Source organism: Fistularia commersonii, chromosome 27 (genome assembly GCF_037954325.1).
Source record: "Fistularia commersonii isolate RoL2024-O1a breed Wild chromosome 27, RoL_Fcom_v1.0, whole genome shotgun sequence".
Lineage (NCBI taxonomy): Eukaryota > Metazoa > Chordata > Actinopteri > Syngnathiformes > Fistulariidae > Fistularia > Fistularia commersonii.
Window position 1 is genome coordinate 12,764,828 of NC_141310.1, and position 19,093 is coordinate 12,783,920.

General features: G+C 41.8%; 1 protein-coding gene and 1 long non-coding RNA gene across 2 annotated transcripts; one reads left to right on the top strand and one right to left on the bottom strand.

Moving 5' to 3' along the window:
- Nucleotides 1-4,955: 4,955 nt before the first annotated feature.
- On the bottom strand, nucleotides 4,956-17,950 carry gpib (glucose-6-phosphate isomerase b). Its single transcript, XM_086174936.1, has 18 exons — nucleotides 17,690-17,950; nucleotides 17,377-17,467; nucleotides 17,216-17,284; nucleotides 16,114-16,233; nucleotides 15,894-15,977; nucleotides 15,135-15,281; nucleotides 14,448-14,519; nucleotides 14,328-14,372; nucleotides 14,187-14,240; nucleotides 12,201-12,261; nucleotides 11,950-11,993; nucleotides 11,419-11,571; nucleotides 10,306-10,435; nucleotides 8,302-8,378; nucleotides 6,827-6,955; nucleotides 5,738-5,813; nucleotides 5,586-5,652; nucleotides 4,956-5,291 (listed from the first exon to the last, which is right to left on the bottom strand). Exons 1-18 carry the CDS (start codon nucleotides 17,806-17,808, stop codon nucleotides 5,168-5,170), a joined length of 1,662 nt encoding a protein of 553 aa, XP_086031062.1. The 5' UTR covers nucleotides 17,809-17,950; the 3' UTR covers nucleotides 4,956-5,167.
- LOC147218065 (uncharacterized) lies at nucleotides 6,935-9,770 on the top strand. Its single transcript, XR_015108879.1, has 3 exons — nucleotides 6,935-7,015; nucleotides 9,026-9,116; nucleotides 9,659-9,770. It is a non-coding gene; the product is annotated as an uncharacterized LOC147218065 (long non-coding RNA).
- Nucleotides 17,951-19,093: the final 1,143 nt, after the last annotated feature.

The following is a 19,093-nucleotide window of genomic DNA, read 5'->3' on the forward strand; positions in this document are numbered from 1 at the left end:
TTAATTTGATTTAGAGATTTTATATATACATATATATATATCTTATATATCTTATATGTCTTATATGTATATTTTTAAATTTTATTTTATTCTTGATGTTCACCATGTTGATGCTGCTGCTCCCACTTGCCCCTTGAGGACAAAAAGTTTTTCTGATTCTGATATAACTGAATGAATGAATGAATAAATGAATGAATGAATGAATACATAAAACTTGTATAAAAGGGCTGATTTGAGCGAAATTTGTCAGAAGAAACAATCAAGCATTGGTAAGTTAGCCAGGTTAGCTATGCTAGCCGATCAGTCCTTCTAGGACAGTAGAATCTTGACTTACGAATGCCCCTGATCACAAACAAATCGAATTTGTCAAATTTTGAATCTAGCCGCGAACAAGCCCCGGTGCACGAGCACACAAACAAATTAGATCACAGGCTTTCCACGTTTTAGCGTAGCGGCAGGCAGGCGCGCTACTCTGCGTTGTTTACGTCAATCAACCCTGTGTTCTCCTGTTGCAACGCATTTTTCAGTAAGCCAGCCCTCATGATGGCTCCCAAAAAAGCTAAGAGAGCTCGAGCCGGCGTTGTGAAGACATTAAGAATGTCAGCGGATCCGAAGGAGGAAATAATAGCTAAACGTAAGAGCGCTGTTGCACTCCGACATGGCTAAGACAACGACGAGTAAAAGACAGCGGATGTGGCTAAAGGGGCAACTTCGCTAACGAAGCACAGTTATTGTTAATTTGGATGAATGACAGACAGCTAGCTGGAGATGGCGATGGCGTTAGCGTTAGCGAGGGTCTCATATGCAAAACTTCTTGACTTTAGCTGATTTAGCCAAGGGAAATGCAGCATAGGTGAATAAACGCACACTCTAACTAACTCACAGGCTTTAACGTAGTAATGTTGTAGCCTGGTAGCGTAGCGGCAGTCGTGCTCCTTGTTTACATCGTTCATCGTTGTGTTCTGCTGTTATAGCGCTTTTTCAGTAAGCTAGCCCTCATTATGGCTCCCAATAAGCTAAGAGAGCTAGTGCTAGCAGTGCTAAGAAGGAGTTTAGAACTACAGTTGATCTGAATGCTAAACATGAGAGCGGTGTAGGTGCACTAGGACACGGCTTAGTGGACCATCTGTACAATCCTGAAGAACAGAGATGCGCTAAAGGGGCAGCTACGTTAACGAAGTAAAGTTATTGTCAGTTCGGATGAATGACAGATAGCTAGCTGGAGATAGCGTTAGCATTAGCGAGGGTCTCCTATGCAAGACTGCTGTACTTTTGCTGATTTAGCGAGGGGAGCACCGAACTGGCAAGAAGAGAAAGAACAGAAGAAACACAGCGATAAATGAGGTTAGCTTTCATTCCTTTCTGTATTTTTTGCTAACTTATATAAAGGTTTTAGACGAGTGTAGAAGAGTTGCAGAAGAGTTTGTTTCTGGTGCTGGAGAATCAATGGATCAATGGCAATTTATATTGATTTCACAAAAAATTGACTCGGTTAGCAAACGGAAAAAATTCTGCACACAGCTGCGGCGTTCTTGAACGGTGGGGAAATCCTGACTAGCGCCGCGTTGCGCACCAAAACTGAGCGGTTAGCGTCGTCACGGCAACCTTTCATCTCAGTCGACCGCCTCCCCCGAGGGTTGTTTTTTTTTTTCTCCCGTCAGCTGATCGGATGCCTTTCTCCGAAGTTCAACGAACTCTTCGCCGGTAGCCCCGCCGGCGGACCGCGATCTTTTAACCTACGGAAAACACGGTGTGTGTTTTGTAAGACATGTCTGATCCCGACTCTCATTTCACACACAACGACTTTTATGAAGCTAAAAATAATCCCGCTTTCATTGATTCCCTGGGAAATGGAGATGCGGTCGGCTCCCGGCGGAGGCCTGGTCACGGAAAAGTCCTCGCCCGCAAATGTGGCGGCGTTTCCATTTTTACATTGTTGTGAATGAGACTGTTAGCTAAAGTTAGCTTCCACGCCCTTCCCCCTTCCCCGTTCTGCTTCCTGTCTCCGTTCGGGTTCCCCTCATTCGTTTCACCTGGCGCTTATTCGGTCCTCGTCAAGCGGCAATGCTGCTCGAGTCGTTATCCAATCACACACACACACACACACACACACACACCTGCAACCCTCCCCTTATTCACCTGTCTCCTGTTGCATCATTAGCACAGTTAGCAATGTGGAGCCGCAAAGGTCTGTTTGTTTCTAGATAATCCCTCCTCTGCCTCTGTTTTGGTTTTTCATCTGCTGCACAGCAACCGCCCAGGTCGACAGGAAGAGGACGGACGGCGCAAAATGCAACGCAAGTGAAACGTTTTCTTGTCAGGATACTTAAAAGAATTCCATGCATTCAGTTTTTTTGGCCGCAGGATAAAAAACACAGATGTTGGGACATATAAAGCTTCATATTTTCCTTAAATCACCCCCCAGAATATATGATTTTTCTTAAGATCTGACGCGCGATTTGAGCAAATTATATCATTTAAATACAGGAAAGCGGGCGAGAAAATCAAAATTGGAAATTTGCGTGGCGCACGCCAAGCGAGCTCTTGCGACTGGAATAAGCTTCACGACGCCGCTGCATTTTACGAGTTGGCGCCGCTCTCACCCTAAGAACATCTTGCAGCTTCCAGCAGGAAGTTTGTCCAGTACTTGTACCTGGTGTGGTGTTCTTATTTCTCATGTTGCATCATTTTATATCTTTATTTTCTATTCTTTTAAATAATCATCACGAGCCCTAAGAAAGCAAGTGGTGAACCCAGAAAGAAGATGCTTTCTGTGGAAATTAAGCACTACAGAATAGATTTTTCTATATTAATATCCTTATTTTGTGAGTTTTAGGGGGGATTGGAACAAATTTATTTGTTTACTGTTATTTCAAATGGGGAAAATTCATTTAAGACATGGGGGAAAAAAAAAAATACAAAGAAGTTTGTATATTAAGGGCCCAAAGCGACTTTTTGCATCCACTCCTCCAGACGCCTGCGTGAACTTGGACTTTCTGGTCAAGAGTAGAAGGTGGAATGGGGGGGGGGGTGACATCGCCATGGCAACCGCCGCACTTGGCCAGGTTGTGATCCTGATCAACACACACACACACACACTCCTCTGGATGGGATGGGATGGGGGGGTCAGCTCTTTAACTGGCAGAAGGGGAAAAATGACTGACAGCCCCGGCCAATAAAGCGCAGGGTGGAATGCGAGGCTACGCGGCGCCATTGTTCCGCAAACATCTCAGGAACGCGCCCAGAACCTTTTCCCTTCTTTTTTTTCATGCCGTTTGATTCTGCTCATCAATGAACAAAGGCCCGTCCTATCTGTTGATTTTCTTCCTGTTGCCATGGCCAGCCACGGGCTGTATGAGTGTGTGTGTGTTTTGTTATTTATTTAACCGGTTCGTCCTGATATCGCCGTTTTGGCTCTGGTGTGTGACAGTTGCACGCCGCCAAGGCAATAAGTTAACAATTTTTGATGACCGTTTGGCAGGTGGCGTCCGCGTCCACGTCGTCGCCGCCTGCTTTTTAAGCCATTTCCTGCAAAGAGCTTCAATTTTAAACGCGCAAAATGGAATCACGAAATCCGCAGCGGATGTGCATCGTGTCGCCGGTGTTTCAGTGTTTGTGTATTTGAAGTCAAACAGGAGTATTCATCTTGGAATGTGGCGCCGTCCCACGTGCCCCACCCCGCACACACACACACACACACACACATCGGCGAAAACGTCGGAATAGCGACGGAAGCGAACTCGCAGCCTCGCGGAGGAGGAATGAGCTGGCAGGGGGGCTCCTGTCCCCCAGTCCGCCTCGCTTGCGCTTCATGTTTCAGAGCGGCGGATGAAAAGACGTTAGATTTGATTGTATTGTTGCCTGGCAACGGAAAAGAACATGCAGCAGTGTCTGGGGGTCTAGGATTTTTTTTTTTTTTTTTTTTTTACTGTCTGTCCTCACACACACTCTGTAATTGTACCCTGCAGCAGGTTTGCAGAGAGAGACACAGTTTCTTTTTTTTTTTTTTTTTCTTACTTCACGCCGCTGAAATGTCTTGTTTTCTTCTCCCTGATTTTTTTTTATTTCATTTTTGAAATCAAGACTCTGCAGGACTCAGTTTTTGAATTTTTTTTTTTTTTTGACTAATTCAGCGCCCTAATGTTGAAACAGCGAGTCCAGGATTTTCTGTCCAGATGCTGTTTTTGTCCCACTGTTTGTTTTCTCTTTCCCTCTAAATGGATGTTAAAGGACTGGGGATTTGTGGGAGGAGGGCAGTGCAGATGGACTGACCTTTGACCTTTTGTTCCACTGAAGAAATGGTCAATAAGGCTTCCCAGCACAGGAACCTGGTGCTCTGCTGCCATCTAGTGGCGAAAATTTGTCACAACAAATCAGTTTAATCAATCGATAATTAGGTCATAAATCAAGCCAGTTATTATATTGAGTGATTTAATCGAAAAAAAAAACGATTTACATTTTTCCTCTTCGGTGTGTTGTCAAAAACCATAAGGAGCAGCGACCAATTATCATTTTTGGGACATTTATTCGGCAATCGCTTACACTTTTAGACTTTTTTTTTTTTTTTTTGTGACGGACATTGCAATAAAACAAAATAAATGAAAAATAGCAGCGCAGAAATCGTCAGTTAAAGCAATAATTTATGTCTCAGATTCAAGTCTGCACGAAGGATTGAACATGTTAATTTGTTTATATCTGCACTTGCTGCTTCTTTGCACGTCTGATTTGATCTTAAACTGCATTTGTTTTACCTGCACCAGGATAATGGCAAAGTTGAACCCAATCTAAAGCGTGCCTGTATGAGGACATTAGAAGAGAGCAGAGGGTGCAAAATATCAACTTTCCAAAGTTACAAGGTACTCGTACGCCGTAAAATATATCAACCGTCTCCGTTCGGGGGACGTTTTTCCAACCGAAGCTAGTTTATTTCCAAAGAGGAATGTGAAACAAACGGGCGTTGTGCAAAGACATTTATTCCAGTGACAGTGGGTTTTCTCCTCCGGACCCTCCACTCCACTCGTGACGTGGACAGACGTTAAAAGACAGCACTAAGACGTTCTGAACGGGAGGACGGACGATCGCGCGACGTGCCTCGGCTCAGGGCGGCGGTTAGGTGGGAGGGGGCTCGGAGCCGACCGGCGGGATGCGTCCCATTGGACGTTTGGACTCAGGCGAAGTTCTTTTTCAGGAAATTGATGAGTCCGTTGGTGGAGGAGTCGTGGGAGTGGACCTCCGTTGCGTCCTTGAGCTCCGGCTCGATCTTCTTGGCCAGCTGCTTGCCCAGTTCGACGCTGAGGAGAAGGTAGGCGACGTTTAGAAACGGGGATTCATGCTGTCTCTAATGCCATACTTAAAAAAAAAAAAAAAATTATTGTTAATAATTTAAAAAAATTAATAATTATTCAAATAATTAGTAATAATTATTTAAAAAATAAAAATAATTCAATAGAAAAAAAATAAATATTACTGTCAACACAAGGGATGCAAGCAGAAAATATTCAAAAAATGTGAAATATTATTGTGAAATCAAATCTGAGAAGCGACAAATTCCCCAAGATTACAAATCGATCAGCTTGTCGTCTCACCCCCACTGGTCGAAGCTGTTGATCTCCCACATGATGCCCTGGGTGAAGATCTTGTGCTCGTACATCGCTGGAAACAAGACCAAATCGACAATGCAGGTTACGCAAAACCCGACGAGTCCAAATTACCAGACGACGTTTCATCGCGTTCTCACCAATCAGCGCGCCGAGCGTGAACGGCGTCAGTTTCTTGAAGATGATTGAGTTGGTTGGCCTGTTTCCTTGGAACACCTGCGAGAAACAAAGCACCGTCCTTCATCACAAAGCTCAAACTCAAGGCGATCAATCACGCAGTAGAACACAAGAATAGAGGAGCAGCGAGAGAATTCAACATTAATGAATCGATTGTACGGAAGTGGAGGAAGCGACAAGATGACCTGCGCCGAGTAAAGAAAACTAAACGGAGTTTCAGAGGAAACCAAGCAAGGTGGCTACAGTTGGAGAGCAGCAAGTAGAAGCGTCTCTACAGTCACTATTCCAATGAAGGCAACATTGCTAGCTAGCGACATGAACATCAATGCATTTAGAAGCAGTCCTTCCTGGTGCTTTTGTTTTATGAAACGCTTTGAACTGTGATAAATGGAGTTGGAAAAATATTGTTTTCAACAAAGGCGGCGCATATACGGGTAAGAGCTACCGATGCGTACGGTACCGTATTGTGAATGCACTTACTTGTTTTGGGAGTGAACGTTGTCAGAACGTTGGTTTGTATTCTATTACTGAAATTTTTCACTGATTTATCTGTTTTGTTGGCATTTCCTTTAGCGCAGCTTCATCTCGTGGATGCATAACTCAACCCCAACCACTACTGTAGTTTCTATTCTATGCGCCTTATAATGAGGTGCGCCTTATATATGAAAACAGTTTTAAAATACGCCATTCACGGAAGGTGCGCCTTATAATCCAATGCGCCTTATAGTGTGGAAATAGTATGTAGTGCGGCTTTTATTCAGTTTTGGAAAATACAGTACACGCAAGCATGCATGTTATCTAACATGCTGCTTCAAGATCCGTTTCTGTGCATTTAAGCAAAAAATTGAACGGTGACCCAGATCTTGCTTGTTCCACAATGGTGCCTAACGTTTTTATTCTTCTTTTTTTTTTTTTTCTGTAAAACCCACAACATGAATGCGGAAACCAACTCCGCTGACGCACGAAACTAGTTTGGCGAAGGTAATCTGAGATGACAGACCGTCGCTGTGGGTTTTGTCATTATCATAATCTCGTCGGGTGATTTGACTCACTTTGTGCGGCAGGATCTTTTCCAGGGTATCTCCGCTCAGACCGCCGGCCTCCAGCTCCTTCTTGGCCTCCTCTGTGGTTTTACCCTTCATCAGAGCTTCCGTCTGCGCCAGGAAGTTAGCAAGCAGGATCTACAGCCACAGGGAAAACGCACACTTTCATAATGTCCTGTTTGCACTGCAAGCTCAAAGGTGAGGAATAAACAGTTATTAGTTTCTCTTTAAGATGATGTAACTGCATTCACAGGTTTCCTGGCTGCAGCCAACAGACCATAAATGCACATGATAGCTGAGAGGATATAACCAAATACTTCCTTGTCTCATTTGCACCACATGTAACAGTATAAACGTAACCGAATGTAAAATAAATGTAACTTAATGTTAAATAACTCAATGTTATGCATGTATATGCATAAAGCTGCTAGTTGATCTCCTACAAAACTAGCTTTCACTGACGCAGTGCTTTTCGTGAACATATTCTGCTGCTATCGTAGTTTGGCTTTTCATTCTTGGACAATTTGTTGTTTTTCTGGAAGGCTACCTTTAGCATAGTTAGCTCCATGTTGTGCAAGATCAGGGGTCGGCAACCTTTAACACCCAAAGAGCCATTTGGACCCGGTTTCCACGGAAAACAAAACACTGGGAGCCGCAATTACTTTTTGACCTCTAAAATAAAGATACTGCTGCATATATTGCTTTTTATTATCTTTGCACTTTGTGAATTTCAGAAGCAACACACTACACCCTTGTTTATACAAAGTACCGCAGAGAAAATTAAATTTTATCTATGTAATGAACACATTTTGGACGCTTTGGGCTTTCAGAGCGTGTAGCGGAGCCTTGACCTGAATTTTAAAAATAAATTGGGGAAAAAAAAAAAAAAAATCACTGTGTCAGTAAACAATTAGAAATAATTATTTGCAAAATGTCATCATAAATATTTATTTTGCCTGGTTTATGGGACTTCTGCACACAGCATCTGCAAATCTGGGCTATACTGGCTGCCGCGAGTGTGACGTTTATTTTGAGCGTCAAAAAATATTTTATTTTAATATTTCAAGTTCACCAATTTAGAATTAAAATTAAAAAAAAAAAAAAAAACTGACAAATAAAATACACTTCAATTTATTTTCCCAAGCCACTCTGAGCCGCGGGTCGCCGACCCCTGTGCTAGATTGTACTGTTTGACTACCGACGCTGCCTCATAACACAAAATACCGCTTTCTCTCCTTGAAGCACAAACATGTATTGGACTTTTCTCTTCCTGGACATTTAGGGATCATTTGTAATTCTCTATTACACTTGTTGAAAATGGCATTTAATGGCGGGTAACATGATCGGCATGAATGGTGGGAAATGTAGTTTTCTGATCGATGAACGCGTTGTTGTTACTTTTAAACAAGCCTTTTTAAAACGTTCTCGCCGGCCACATTTGGCCTTGAGTTTGACACGTTACAAACGCGGGTTTTTCCTCCTACCTTGTGGTGCAGGCTGTCTCGGATGGGGTGCTGCGACTGAGCCGGGATCAGGAAGTCACAAGGCACCATGCGGGTTCCTGAGTCCAAACACACCGAGTTGAACTTCATGCAAGCCACACTTACAGCAAAAAATGTTTGCAGATGAAATAAGGAGCACTCCTGGTTCTAGTACAAAAGATTTCAGTTTGCTTGCAAGGAGGAAGTTGGAAAAAAATGGATAAATACACAGCTCTCACATACAAAAAAAAAGAATGGTGTGTTGTTCCCCGAGTGAAACAAAAGAACATTAACAAACTGCCAACCTTGAAAACAACCCCCTCTCTGGCCTCTGGTCAACCCAAATGATTTGAGACGAGCCCTGCAGGAAGCAAACCACGTGGACCAACCCGACGCTTCATCACATATTAAAAATAATCCCGCCCAAACGTTTTATTTCCATCATGGGCCTGCTAAGTCTCATGCGTGACATAACTTTGATTCTATCAAATTAGCAACCTCCGAAAGAGGTCTGACAGAGGTGGCCTGGCAGCGATAGATGAAGAAGTTGATTTTGACGATCTGGCGGTCATTTTAAGCAAAGTCCTGCTTCCGTGCGTCGGATCCTGAAGTGTGACGCGTTCACGTCTTGATATATTTCTGCTTAGACGTCATTCTGGACCCTTATATTCCCTATTAGCACCTTCACCGCCTCTTAATTTCCATTCATTTCTGCTTTTTGGTGCAGCTTTCAAACCATCTCTCCATCGTATCCTGGAAAACCATCAACAATCCTCAGACAAGTTCCTTTGCTGTTCGTCTGCGCTCTTCGTACGATGGTAAGTGCAACCGGATTTTTTTGGGGGAAAAAAAAAAAAGAATTGCATTTTGCAAATGTAATAAAAAAATGTATGCATATTTTATTTGCATAGAAAAAGTAATATGGTACTCGGGATGTCTGTCAGATGGATACTGCTCATTGATTGGCTGAGCTGGCTGGTGGGCGGGGCTAGTGAGTCAGAAGGCTAGTGTGGCTCACGAACAGCTAAACTAGCTAATTCGAGAGAAGCGAGGAAGTGATGAAATGTCCCGAGTATTATTGTTTTCTTTAAGATTATCTAAACATTCAGATATACAAGCCTTCTCTTTAGGAAGTATCTGAGAGCGGCTTAAAAATTGTGGTACGGGTGCTTAATAGTCCAACCGTGCATTTGCTAGCTAACGTTAGCCTCGACGATTAGAGGCTATTAGCTGCTACGCAGCTAAATCGAAAACGTCTTTATTGAGTCGTATATCGCTTGAAATCAACTTCTACTTTATTTTTACCGGTATTTTATTTGAGCTACTGTAATGATGTCCCACGATTTCACGGGCCGTGAAGCTACCCGCGACAGATTTCCCGTCGTCTGACGTCTAACGGCTAACGGCTAAGCGCTACGGGATGACGCCACGCTGCCGGACAAGGCGCGCTCTCCCCGGCTTCATCCTGGAAGGTACCGGTAACTGTTTTAACTTTCTTTTTGTGGCAAGAAACCACTGCTGATTTCAATATTTGCCAAACTGTGTGCTTGTGAGTGTGGGTGTATTTAATGCAAATGTTTTTATCTTTTCAACAAAGACAAGCGCATCTGTTTTTAAACAATTCGGGGAAAGCGAAGCGATCTTACTGTTGAATATTACCCCGTTAAATTCATATTCCTTATTTTAAAATTATTTGAGCATACCTCTTGAACTGGCAGTCGTAAAAGTGCTAATCGGATTGAAGTTAAGATAAGTGCATTAACACTTTAAATTTAATAACTTCTTCCCTCGTTAGGTCCGGGATAATTAGCCTTTACCAGCTTTACAACGCAAATAGTAACAGGCCCCCTTTTTCCCCCCTCAGCAGCGCTTAAAGTAAATCACGGTGTAGTAACGCGTTAATCCGGTGACCTTTAACCCGCTGAAATGAGCATCTAATGGCGTCTGAACTTCTGGGATCATGAAGGTGCAGAACTTCTGCGTGGTGGCGGCGTTTAGTGACGGTACCTTGATGGATGAGCTGGTAAAAGGCGTGCTGGCCGTTGGTTCCCGGCTCGCCCCACACAATCGGCCCGGTGTGGTAGTTAACGCGAGTCCCCTGGTTAGTGATGTACTTTCCGTTGGACTCCATGTCGCCCTGGGAAACAAAAACACTTAAATGCAAGAAACGTCCCGGTGTTGCATAACAGGAGGTTTTTGCACAGATAGAGATTTTTCGACACAAATGCCCATCCACTTCCTTAGAATGATTAATAATCTATTTGTTATCTAAATAATATTGAATCGAAAGGTACAATGAAATGATCAGATGTCCTATAAAATTATTACGCAACAAATAAACAAAATGCTTCATATTACCTATAGAATACTCTTTATTAATGTATCACATATTTACTAATGCAATCAGGGTTTGATTGCAACTGTGATACCATGATTTATAAAAAAAAGTCAGAAAACTAAATAGGGAATAAATTGACAAAATGACAGGAATAATTAAGATGCATTAAATCAGACCTGGGCATTTAACATCCCGCCAAACTATTTTCTTTGGTTATTTTAATAAGTATTTTCATTCAATATTTAATTTAGAAACTCCTTATTTCTTCCCCCCATTCTGTTTAATTTTGTATAGATGATTGCATACAAAATAATGTCTGTACATTTATGTGATCGTCAACGATTTAAAAGTTGAGATAGAATGCTAAAACATTTAAATATTTCAATTGCAATTTTCATTTTGTTCAATTTACATGATACCTAGTTGGCCCGCGCTTAAAAATTAACTAAGAAATCTGGCCCATCGGCCAAAATAATTGCTAAACCCTGCATTAAATTGTAAACCATAAAAAGTACTGGACGTGTTTTTAAAAAAATAAAATAAATAAATAAATAAAAATTTTAATCAATAAAAAATAAATGCATTAGAAATTAAAATAAATAAATAAAAATAAGTAAGTAAATAAATAAATGAATAAAAATCGCCATTTTTCATTGGTGACATTTTACAAAAGCCTCAATATTCTAGCAGAAATGGCTCCCTGACACGTTTTGATGCGAGTCTGAGAAGCCTCTCGAGTTAAAGCCAAAAAACGTGACGTTAGCCCAGCGTCGGGCGCAGACCTGCTGGAAGTAGGCCGTGAAGCGATGCATGTACTGGTCGTAGGGCAGCATGGCGTGGGTCTCGGCGTGGAAGAAGTTGCCGTACCAGATTCCCAGCAGAGCCAGCAGGACCGGCGCGTTTTTTTCCAAAGGGGCAGTGCGGAAGTGGTTGTCCTGGGAGAGAGAAAGCGAAAGACGGTGGAATATCAACAGTAAAAGGAGCACGTCAGCACGGATGCTGAAATCCATAGCTATTTACCAATATAATAATCTTTTTTTTTTTTTTTTTTTTTTTTTTTTGTGGTGCATGGTGATAATTCTCAAATTCAACTTTGAAAATATTCTCAATAATGCATATAATTTTATTTTTGGTTTTTATTAGAGGGTTAGTTATGAAGCTTCTAAGAATTAAATGACACCATACAGATTTTGTAAAGGAATAAAATGAACACATATTACTCATGAATATTTCCTCTGGGGGAGTTTCCCAGTGAAGTCACTAACGTGTCTGGAAATGTCAGCTCAGTATCGTAGGCGGTGTCGAGTCCTTACCATCCAGTGAGCTCCTGAAAGAAGCTTCTCAAAGTTGTCAAAGCCTGATGAGGAAAAAAAAAGTTGCCATTATTTTTAATTCTCCCCTCCATTAATATCATCAAAATACACCCCCTCAGTCAAGTTATTAATTATCCTGGATGGGTTGAGTGCCGCGGCAGTGCACGGTATTTAAAAAGGTATTAAATGTGCTTCTCTAAACATTACTTTTTCAAGATTTGTTGAAACGAAAATAGTCTCCCGGTACGTACCGATGTGCAGGGCGATGCTCATTCCAATGGCCGACCACAGGGAGAAACGACCGCCCACCCACTGGAGGGGAAAAACAAACAAAACGCTGAAAATGGGGATTTATAGGGCACTTTTTTGATAATACCTCTGCACGTCTAGACTTATGCAAGTATAACTGATTCTAGGTGGGCAGCCATGAATATTCAGGACGCTTCATATCCACAATCCTCAGGCTTAGGAGTCTGATTATCTCCGTGATTTATAACAAGGTTATTTTTTGGAATAAATCAGTCATTTGAAAATGTACATTAATCAGGCAGGGTGACATCAGGTTTAGTCTACAGTCATTTTAGTCTTTCATTATAAGATAATGGTCTGAATTATAAAAGGTGAATGTCCATTACTCAAGACTTGCACCTGCATTTCTCTCCTGCTAAAAGGAATCAATTACTCTTAGGTTTTTTTTTCCCCACACAGATTAAATGAAACATAAATCACTTTATATAACATGTACTAATTTGGTTAGTTACTGCACTCATATTAAAGTTTTAAAACTTCCTGCATTAACCTTCTTGCTAAGAGAAAAATCCATACAATAACAACAACAATAATAATAATATTATCATAATATTATATAATATAATATTATATATAATAATAATAATAGCAACACATTATCCATAAGTGACCAGTGACAATAATGTCATAGCATACATAACTTTGAGGCATAATTGGCTCATATTGGGCAATAAAGCATTTTGAATCATTATTTATAATACATTATTACAAGGACATAATGTGTTTATGTGTTACAGCGATCCCTCGCTATAATGCGGTTTACTTTTCATGGTTTTGCTACTTCACGGATTTGCATGGTGCATTGTGTTCTGCATTCTGATTGGCTAAAAAGTCACTTCTTCTCTACCTGTGCGTCAATAACGTTGCAGTTTAATATGCACACGTACGTAAAACAGCTTGACAAATTTACATGACGCACGGGCAAATTCTCTTGCAATTTCCAGTTTCTTTAAAACCCAGAATGTTGACAAAACGCTCTGGAGCGACAAAAGGGCCCAAAAGGCAGCGGAAGATGCTATCTATGGCAGATAAAGTTAAACTTCTGGACATGCTAAGGGAAGCTAAAAGCTATGCGGCTGTAGGTCGGCATTACGGAATTAGCGAATCTTCCGTTCCTTCCATAAAGAAGGAAGAAAAAAACCTAAGGACGACAGCAGCGATAAGTTTTAATAAGGATGCAAAAAGGGTTGCAACTGTTTTTTCCTCATCATTTTTCATTTTCTCCCGTTTAATCCAATTCCTGGGGTCGCGGTGGGCGGAGCTAATCTCCGCCATTTGAAGCCTTCTGTTCACATTGATGATTAAAATTATTATTTGACAGTACAGTACAGAAGTTATTTGTTGAAAAAAACGTTTCTAAAGTACAGTACTTTTATTTGTGAAACAAATGATTGAGCCTGTAAAATGGTTTGTTCTTTCTTTTCAATGTATATTAGAGTATTCAATTGTATAATAATTGTAAAAAAAAAAAAAAAAAAGGTTTCTACTTCACGGATTTTGCCTATCACGGGTTCTTTTTAGAACGTAACCCCCGCGAAAAACAAGGGTATACCGTATATAAAAATATAATATGCTTTGCGAGATTTGTCTCGATTCGACAAGTCAGAAAAATCAGCGTAAAGTATGAGGAGCGAGTGTAAAAACACTGCCAGACGTATTTTCCGAGGTATAAAGGGCAAATAGTAGCCGTTAGTCTATAAATACCAACAATGTAAGTAAACGCAGCCACTTGACCTTTGATGGAACCCGGTCTCCGCTTTAACCTCCGCAAGAGAGAAGGTCACTACCAATAATAACCGAGAAGCGCGGCGCTTCTGATTTCCCCGCAGCTGCTGGTCGTGCAGCGTCCGACACAACCTTACTTCTCAGGTCAAAAGACGAGCGTAAATTTAACCTCGGCGTCCGTCGCTGAAAAGACGTGCACTCACATCCCAGAACTCAAACATGTTCTCCGTGTCGATGCCGAAGTCCTTGACTTTGGGCTGCAGAAAGAAGCGAGACGGTGAATGTCACGTGTCGGTTTGAGCAGAAGGGTGACGTTCGATGTCCGACGGTGTGTTTTGACTCACGCCGTTGGTGGAGAGGGCCACGAAGTGCTTGGCGACGGCAGCTTTCTGGAGAGACAGCGCTTTCTTTTGAATCGTCCCTTTAATTCAAACTACCGTGTCGTCGGGCGGCTGCAAACTCACGTCTTTAGCGTGTTCGAGGAACCATTCCTTAGCGGACTCGGCGTTGGTGATGGTCTCCTGGGTGGTGAACGTCTGGAAAAGGACATTTGTGATGGTTTAATACAGGGGTGGGCAAACTTTGACTTTTAAGATTTGACAAATGGGCCGGGTCAGCACATGATACGATACATATAAAAACAAAAAAATGCATTTGTTAACAGCACCTATTGGACTCATCTGACGTTGGACTTACATTTGCTTTGAAAATAAAACCGGCTTGGTTTTAAAGGCTCTAACATTTGCTTGCATTTTCATGCGCAAAGCGTTTTTTTTTTTCCCTTGTAGCTTAACGTCCAGCTCATTCATGCGTCAGTACGTCCACGGTAAAGGCTGAATCACAAAGCCAGGAAAATTCTCAAGTGTTCTGAAGTAGTTCCAGAAATGAAATAATCTCCACATTCATTGACCCAATCGTTCACATCAAGTATGAATTCTGTGCCGATCTTTGGCGGGCCGGATAAAAAAGACCAACGGTCCGGATTTGGCCCGCGGGCCGTAGTTTGCCCGCCCCTGCTTTAATAGAAGAAGGCGGCGTCAAGTTAAAGCGTCGTCACATGTCGGGAGGTGGACAACCAATGAAAATGCTCGAGCCGCAGGAGAGCGAGGTGTATTTTCCACCTGGAGATGAGGATGTGGAAGGAGGGTTACCTTAGAAGCGATGATGAAGAGGGTGGTCTCGGCGTTCAGCTTGGCCAGGGTTTTGGCAATGTGCGTCCCGTCGATGTTGGACACAAACCACACGTGCGGTCCGCCCTTGGAGTACGGCTTCAGGGCCTCGGTCACCATCAGGGGGCCCTGGAGATCCGGAAAATCCAGCTGAGCACTCAAACAGTCACTTCCTCGTCCTCGTTCCCTCTCCGAAGGGCCCTTAAGCGTCATTTGACTTGAACTTTCACCCAAAGCTTGAAGGTTTTGGTCTTTTGGTTACGTTTTTGTTAAGTTACGGTTATCAAAACGAGGAAGGAGCGGATCGATAAAACATCTCCGAAGGGTTTATGGTCAGACAGGTGGTTGGTTAAAGTCCAAACATCTATAAAACCGTCCGTCCATCTTCCCCGGTTTATCCCGAGACCTCCACGGCCACATGGTCCAGCTCCTCCAGGGGGACCCGAGGGGTTCCCAGGCCAGCCTGGAGACCCTCCATCGTGTCCAGGGTCTTCCCACATGGACAAACCCAGAATATCTCCTCGCCCAGGAGGCGTCCCGACCTGAAGCCACCTCATCCGGCTCATCCTGCAGGGGGAAACTCATTTCTGACGCTTGTATCCGCGATCTGGCTCGTAAAGCCAGGATGGGAACGTAGATCGACCGGTAAATCTGGATTTTTCCCGGTTGAGTAATCTCGAATTCGGAGGCGCCGAGCCTCATCTCGGAAACATGAATATTTTGGAAGTAAATATCACTTACCAGGTCGGATCCTCCGATTCCGACATTTACGACATCGGTGATGGCCTTCCCGGTGTAGCCCTTCCACTCGCCGCTGCGAACTCTCTACAACACACACACACACACAATCGTCAACAACATTTAAACGTATCTCGATTGTTAGATCGTACGTCTCGGTGTCGCTTTCCGGAACCCGAAGCTTCGCCGCGAGGCTCGTGTTTCCCGCCCACGTTTCACTCACGTGACAGAAGCCCTTCATCTTCTCCAGAACTTTGTTCACGTCCGGCATCACATCTTTTCCGTCCACCATGATGGGCTTGTTGGAGCGGTTCCTCAGGGCCACGTGGAGCACAGCACGACCCTGACAGAAAACACAACCAAGAGGAGATGGTGGACTTCCCATCCAGAACCCGACCGTCCTCACCTGTACGCATCCTGCTTATTTTTATTTATATTGTCGTTTCCTTCTGGTTGTGTATTTTTCAGTAAAATCATTACCTAGAAGTAACGCTAAGTCCAAATTTTTCCTTTGTTTTGGTGTAAAGGAGGTAAACAGGTAAATTATAAAAATCTTTATATGTCATGAACTGTTCCTCTAAAAAAAAAAAAAACATGACGAATTAATATTAAAAATTAATCATTGCAAAAGAATTGATGAAATTACAAAATGACAACCTAAAAATATTGTTGAGTTAAAAGAGAAAATTTGCCACTAGAATTTATTAGAAAATGGATTGGTAGCATGTACAAGAGGAGGTATAATGTTTACAAGGCTATTCATGTTATTAAATCAATCTTTTTAAATTTGCCGTTTTTTTTTTAATAGAAATAAGATCATTTTAACAATGTCACTAAACAGTTTTTTTTTGCAAAAAATCTTTTTTTTTTTCACATTTGAAGCAAAAAATCTCTTGCTTCTCTTGCTTGTTTTTTTTTTTTTTTAAACCAACTGTATAAAACCAACGGATGCATGAGAGAGAAAAAAAAAAAAACAGCACAAAGATTTAATTTCATGCACAAAATATCATTCTGCTTTATGTTGTCCATTATTATCCCTGATGTTGCTGCTGCTCATTCTAGATGTCTCGCCATCATCTTACTATTTATTTTACTTTTTTAACTGTCACTCTGCTGTGACAAAGGAATTTCCCAAACGGGGATCGATAAAATCAAAACACGGCGAGAATGAACTGATTTTTTTTTTCCAGGATGGATGTTTGAAAGCTCAAAATTTTCCATTCCTGGCTGCAGGTGGGTGTGTCTGAGAGCGACTCTGCCACATGATCTAAATGCTGTGTCACCCCTGCAGAAGCAAATGTCAGGGGGTTCATCCAGATAAGCACCTCCGTGAAGTTGATCTTCTCCCCGGTGAACATCTTCTCCCTGGCAGCTTCCATGCCTCTCGATTTGGCCTGAGAAGGACAATAACCGGTTACTTTTTTTTATCATTATTATTATTTTCCCTCAGATTACAACGAGAATAATAAACAAGATGCTAATTTACCAGATCTACCAGCATCTTCATGACTTCATCGGTGATGAGGTTCTTGGAATAATCCAGGAGAAGATCTCCATCTTCGGTTTTCAGCGTCAGGCTGCAGACACACGAACATGTCATAAATCAGCCGCCTTTAAATTATACTCCAATTTATTTCAACATCGTGGCTCTTTCGCTTCGAGCATTAGCTTCGAGCAAAAAAAAAAAACAAAAAAAAAACCCTGCATTTCAAATCCACGCCTGCGTGGATTTCAACCCGCGTACGTGCGCGTCTGCATCTCCCCACGGCGGCAGCATCCGCCCAGGCTTGCAGCCATACCTGAACTTGTTGAATCTCTCCTTGTCAGCCTCGAACATGTGCCTCATGTTGAGGCCCAGGGCGTGGGCGTTGTACCACTCCTGCAGCTTCTGGAAGATCGGGTCGTGGGTGAGTCCCATGGTGTCCGGAGGGTTTTTAATCTTGAACGCTGTGCTCCGACGTGTCGTGGAAAGCCTGGCTGAGTGGGACCGTGTAGGTCAGCGCAAGGGCTTTTTGAAGGGCATTCTTTGCTCACACGCTTTCGCTCCGCCTTCTTGATCTTCTATTCAGGACGTGATGGCGTCACAACCCGGCTCCTCCTCCTTCCTCTTCCTCTTCCTCTTCCTCCTCCCTCCGCGTCCCTGCAGGATCTCAACTGCGCTTGCTCTGCAATACGCCGCAAGTTGCACGTACCTCGGCCATGTCTGTTGCTTTCGCATTCATTCTTGCGCAGCCGTGCGGATTGGAGGTTAAATTCGACGTTAGTGTCATTACACATGTTAGGATGCAGAGTAAACAAATGCTGTTTGCATCGAATCCGATGCACACATTGAGCAGTATTTACAGATTCGAATAAGAATAAGAATAAAAACAACTTTATTTATCCCGAAGGAAATTGTCATGCGAGAGTTTCAAGTAAAACATAACAAATGTAGATAATAGTAGGAAGGAGGGAGAATAATATATACAAATAAAAATATAAATAAATATAAATATAAATATAAATATAAATATAAATAAATATAAATATAAATATAAATATAAATATAAATATAAATATAAATATAAATATAAATATAAATACATGCAGTGTTAAAGAATAAATGCAATTTTCATAACATTAACAAAAATAGATAATAGTAGGAAGGAGGGAGAATAAGAAATGCAAATAAAAATAGAAATAAATATAAATATAAATACATGCGGTGTTAAAGAATAAATGCAATTTTCTGCAAGTGCATGTAGAGGTGGATCCTTATTATATTACATTACATTACATTTGGCAGATGCTTTTATCCAAAGTGACTTACAATAGAGGACATAAGAACTGCAATACACTTGGAAATACAAGATACACAGGAAATATACAGAACAGTAAGCTTGGGTTAGTAAGTTGTTTTTTTTTTTTTTATATTGTAATATTGTAATAATTGTGAATATTGTAATAATGTAACTCTGGCACAACAATTTCCTTCGGGATTAATAAAGTTGTTGTTATCTTATCTTATCTTATCTTATCTTATCTTATCTTATCTTATCTTATCTTATCTTATCTTATTTTTAAGAATAAATGCAATTTTCTGCAAGTGCAAGTAGTGGTGGATCCTTATTATATGCAGATTATGTGTAAATTTGACCGAAAAGCTGCGCTTTGGCTGCAGCGTCAGGCAAAAGATACAGAAGACGGCAGCTCTCGGCGTTTAT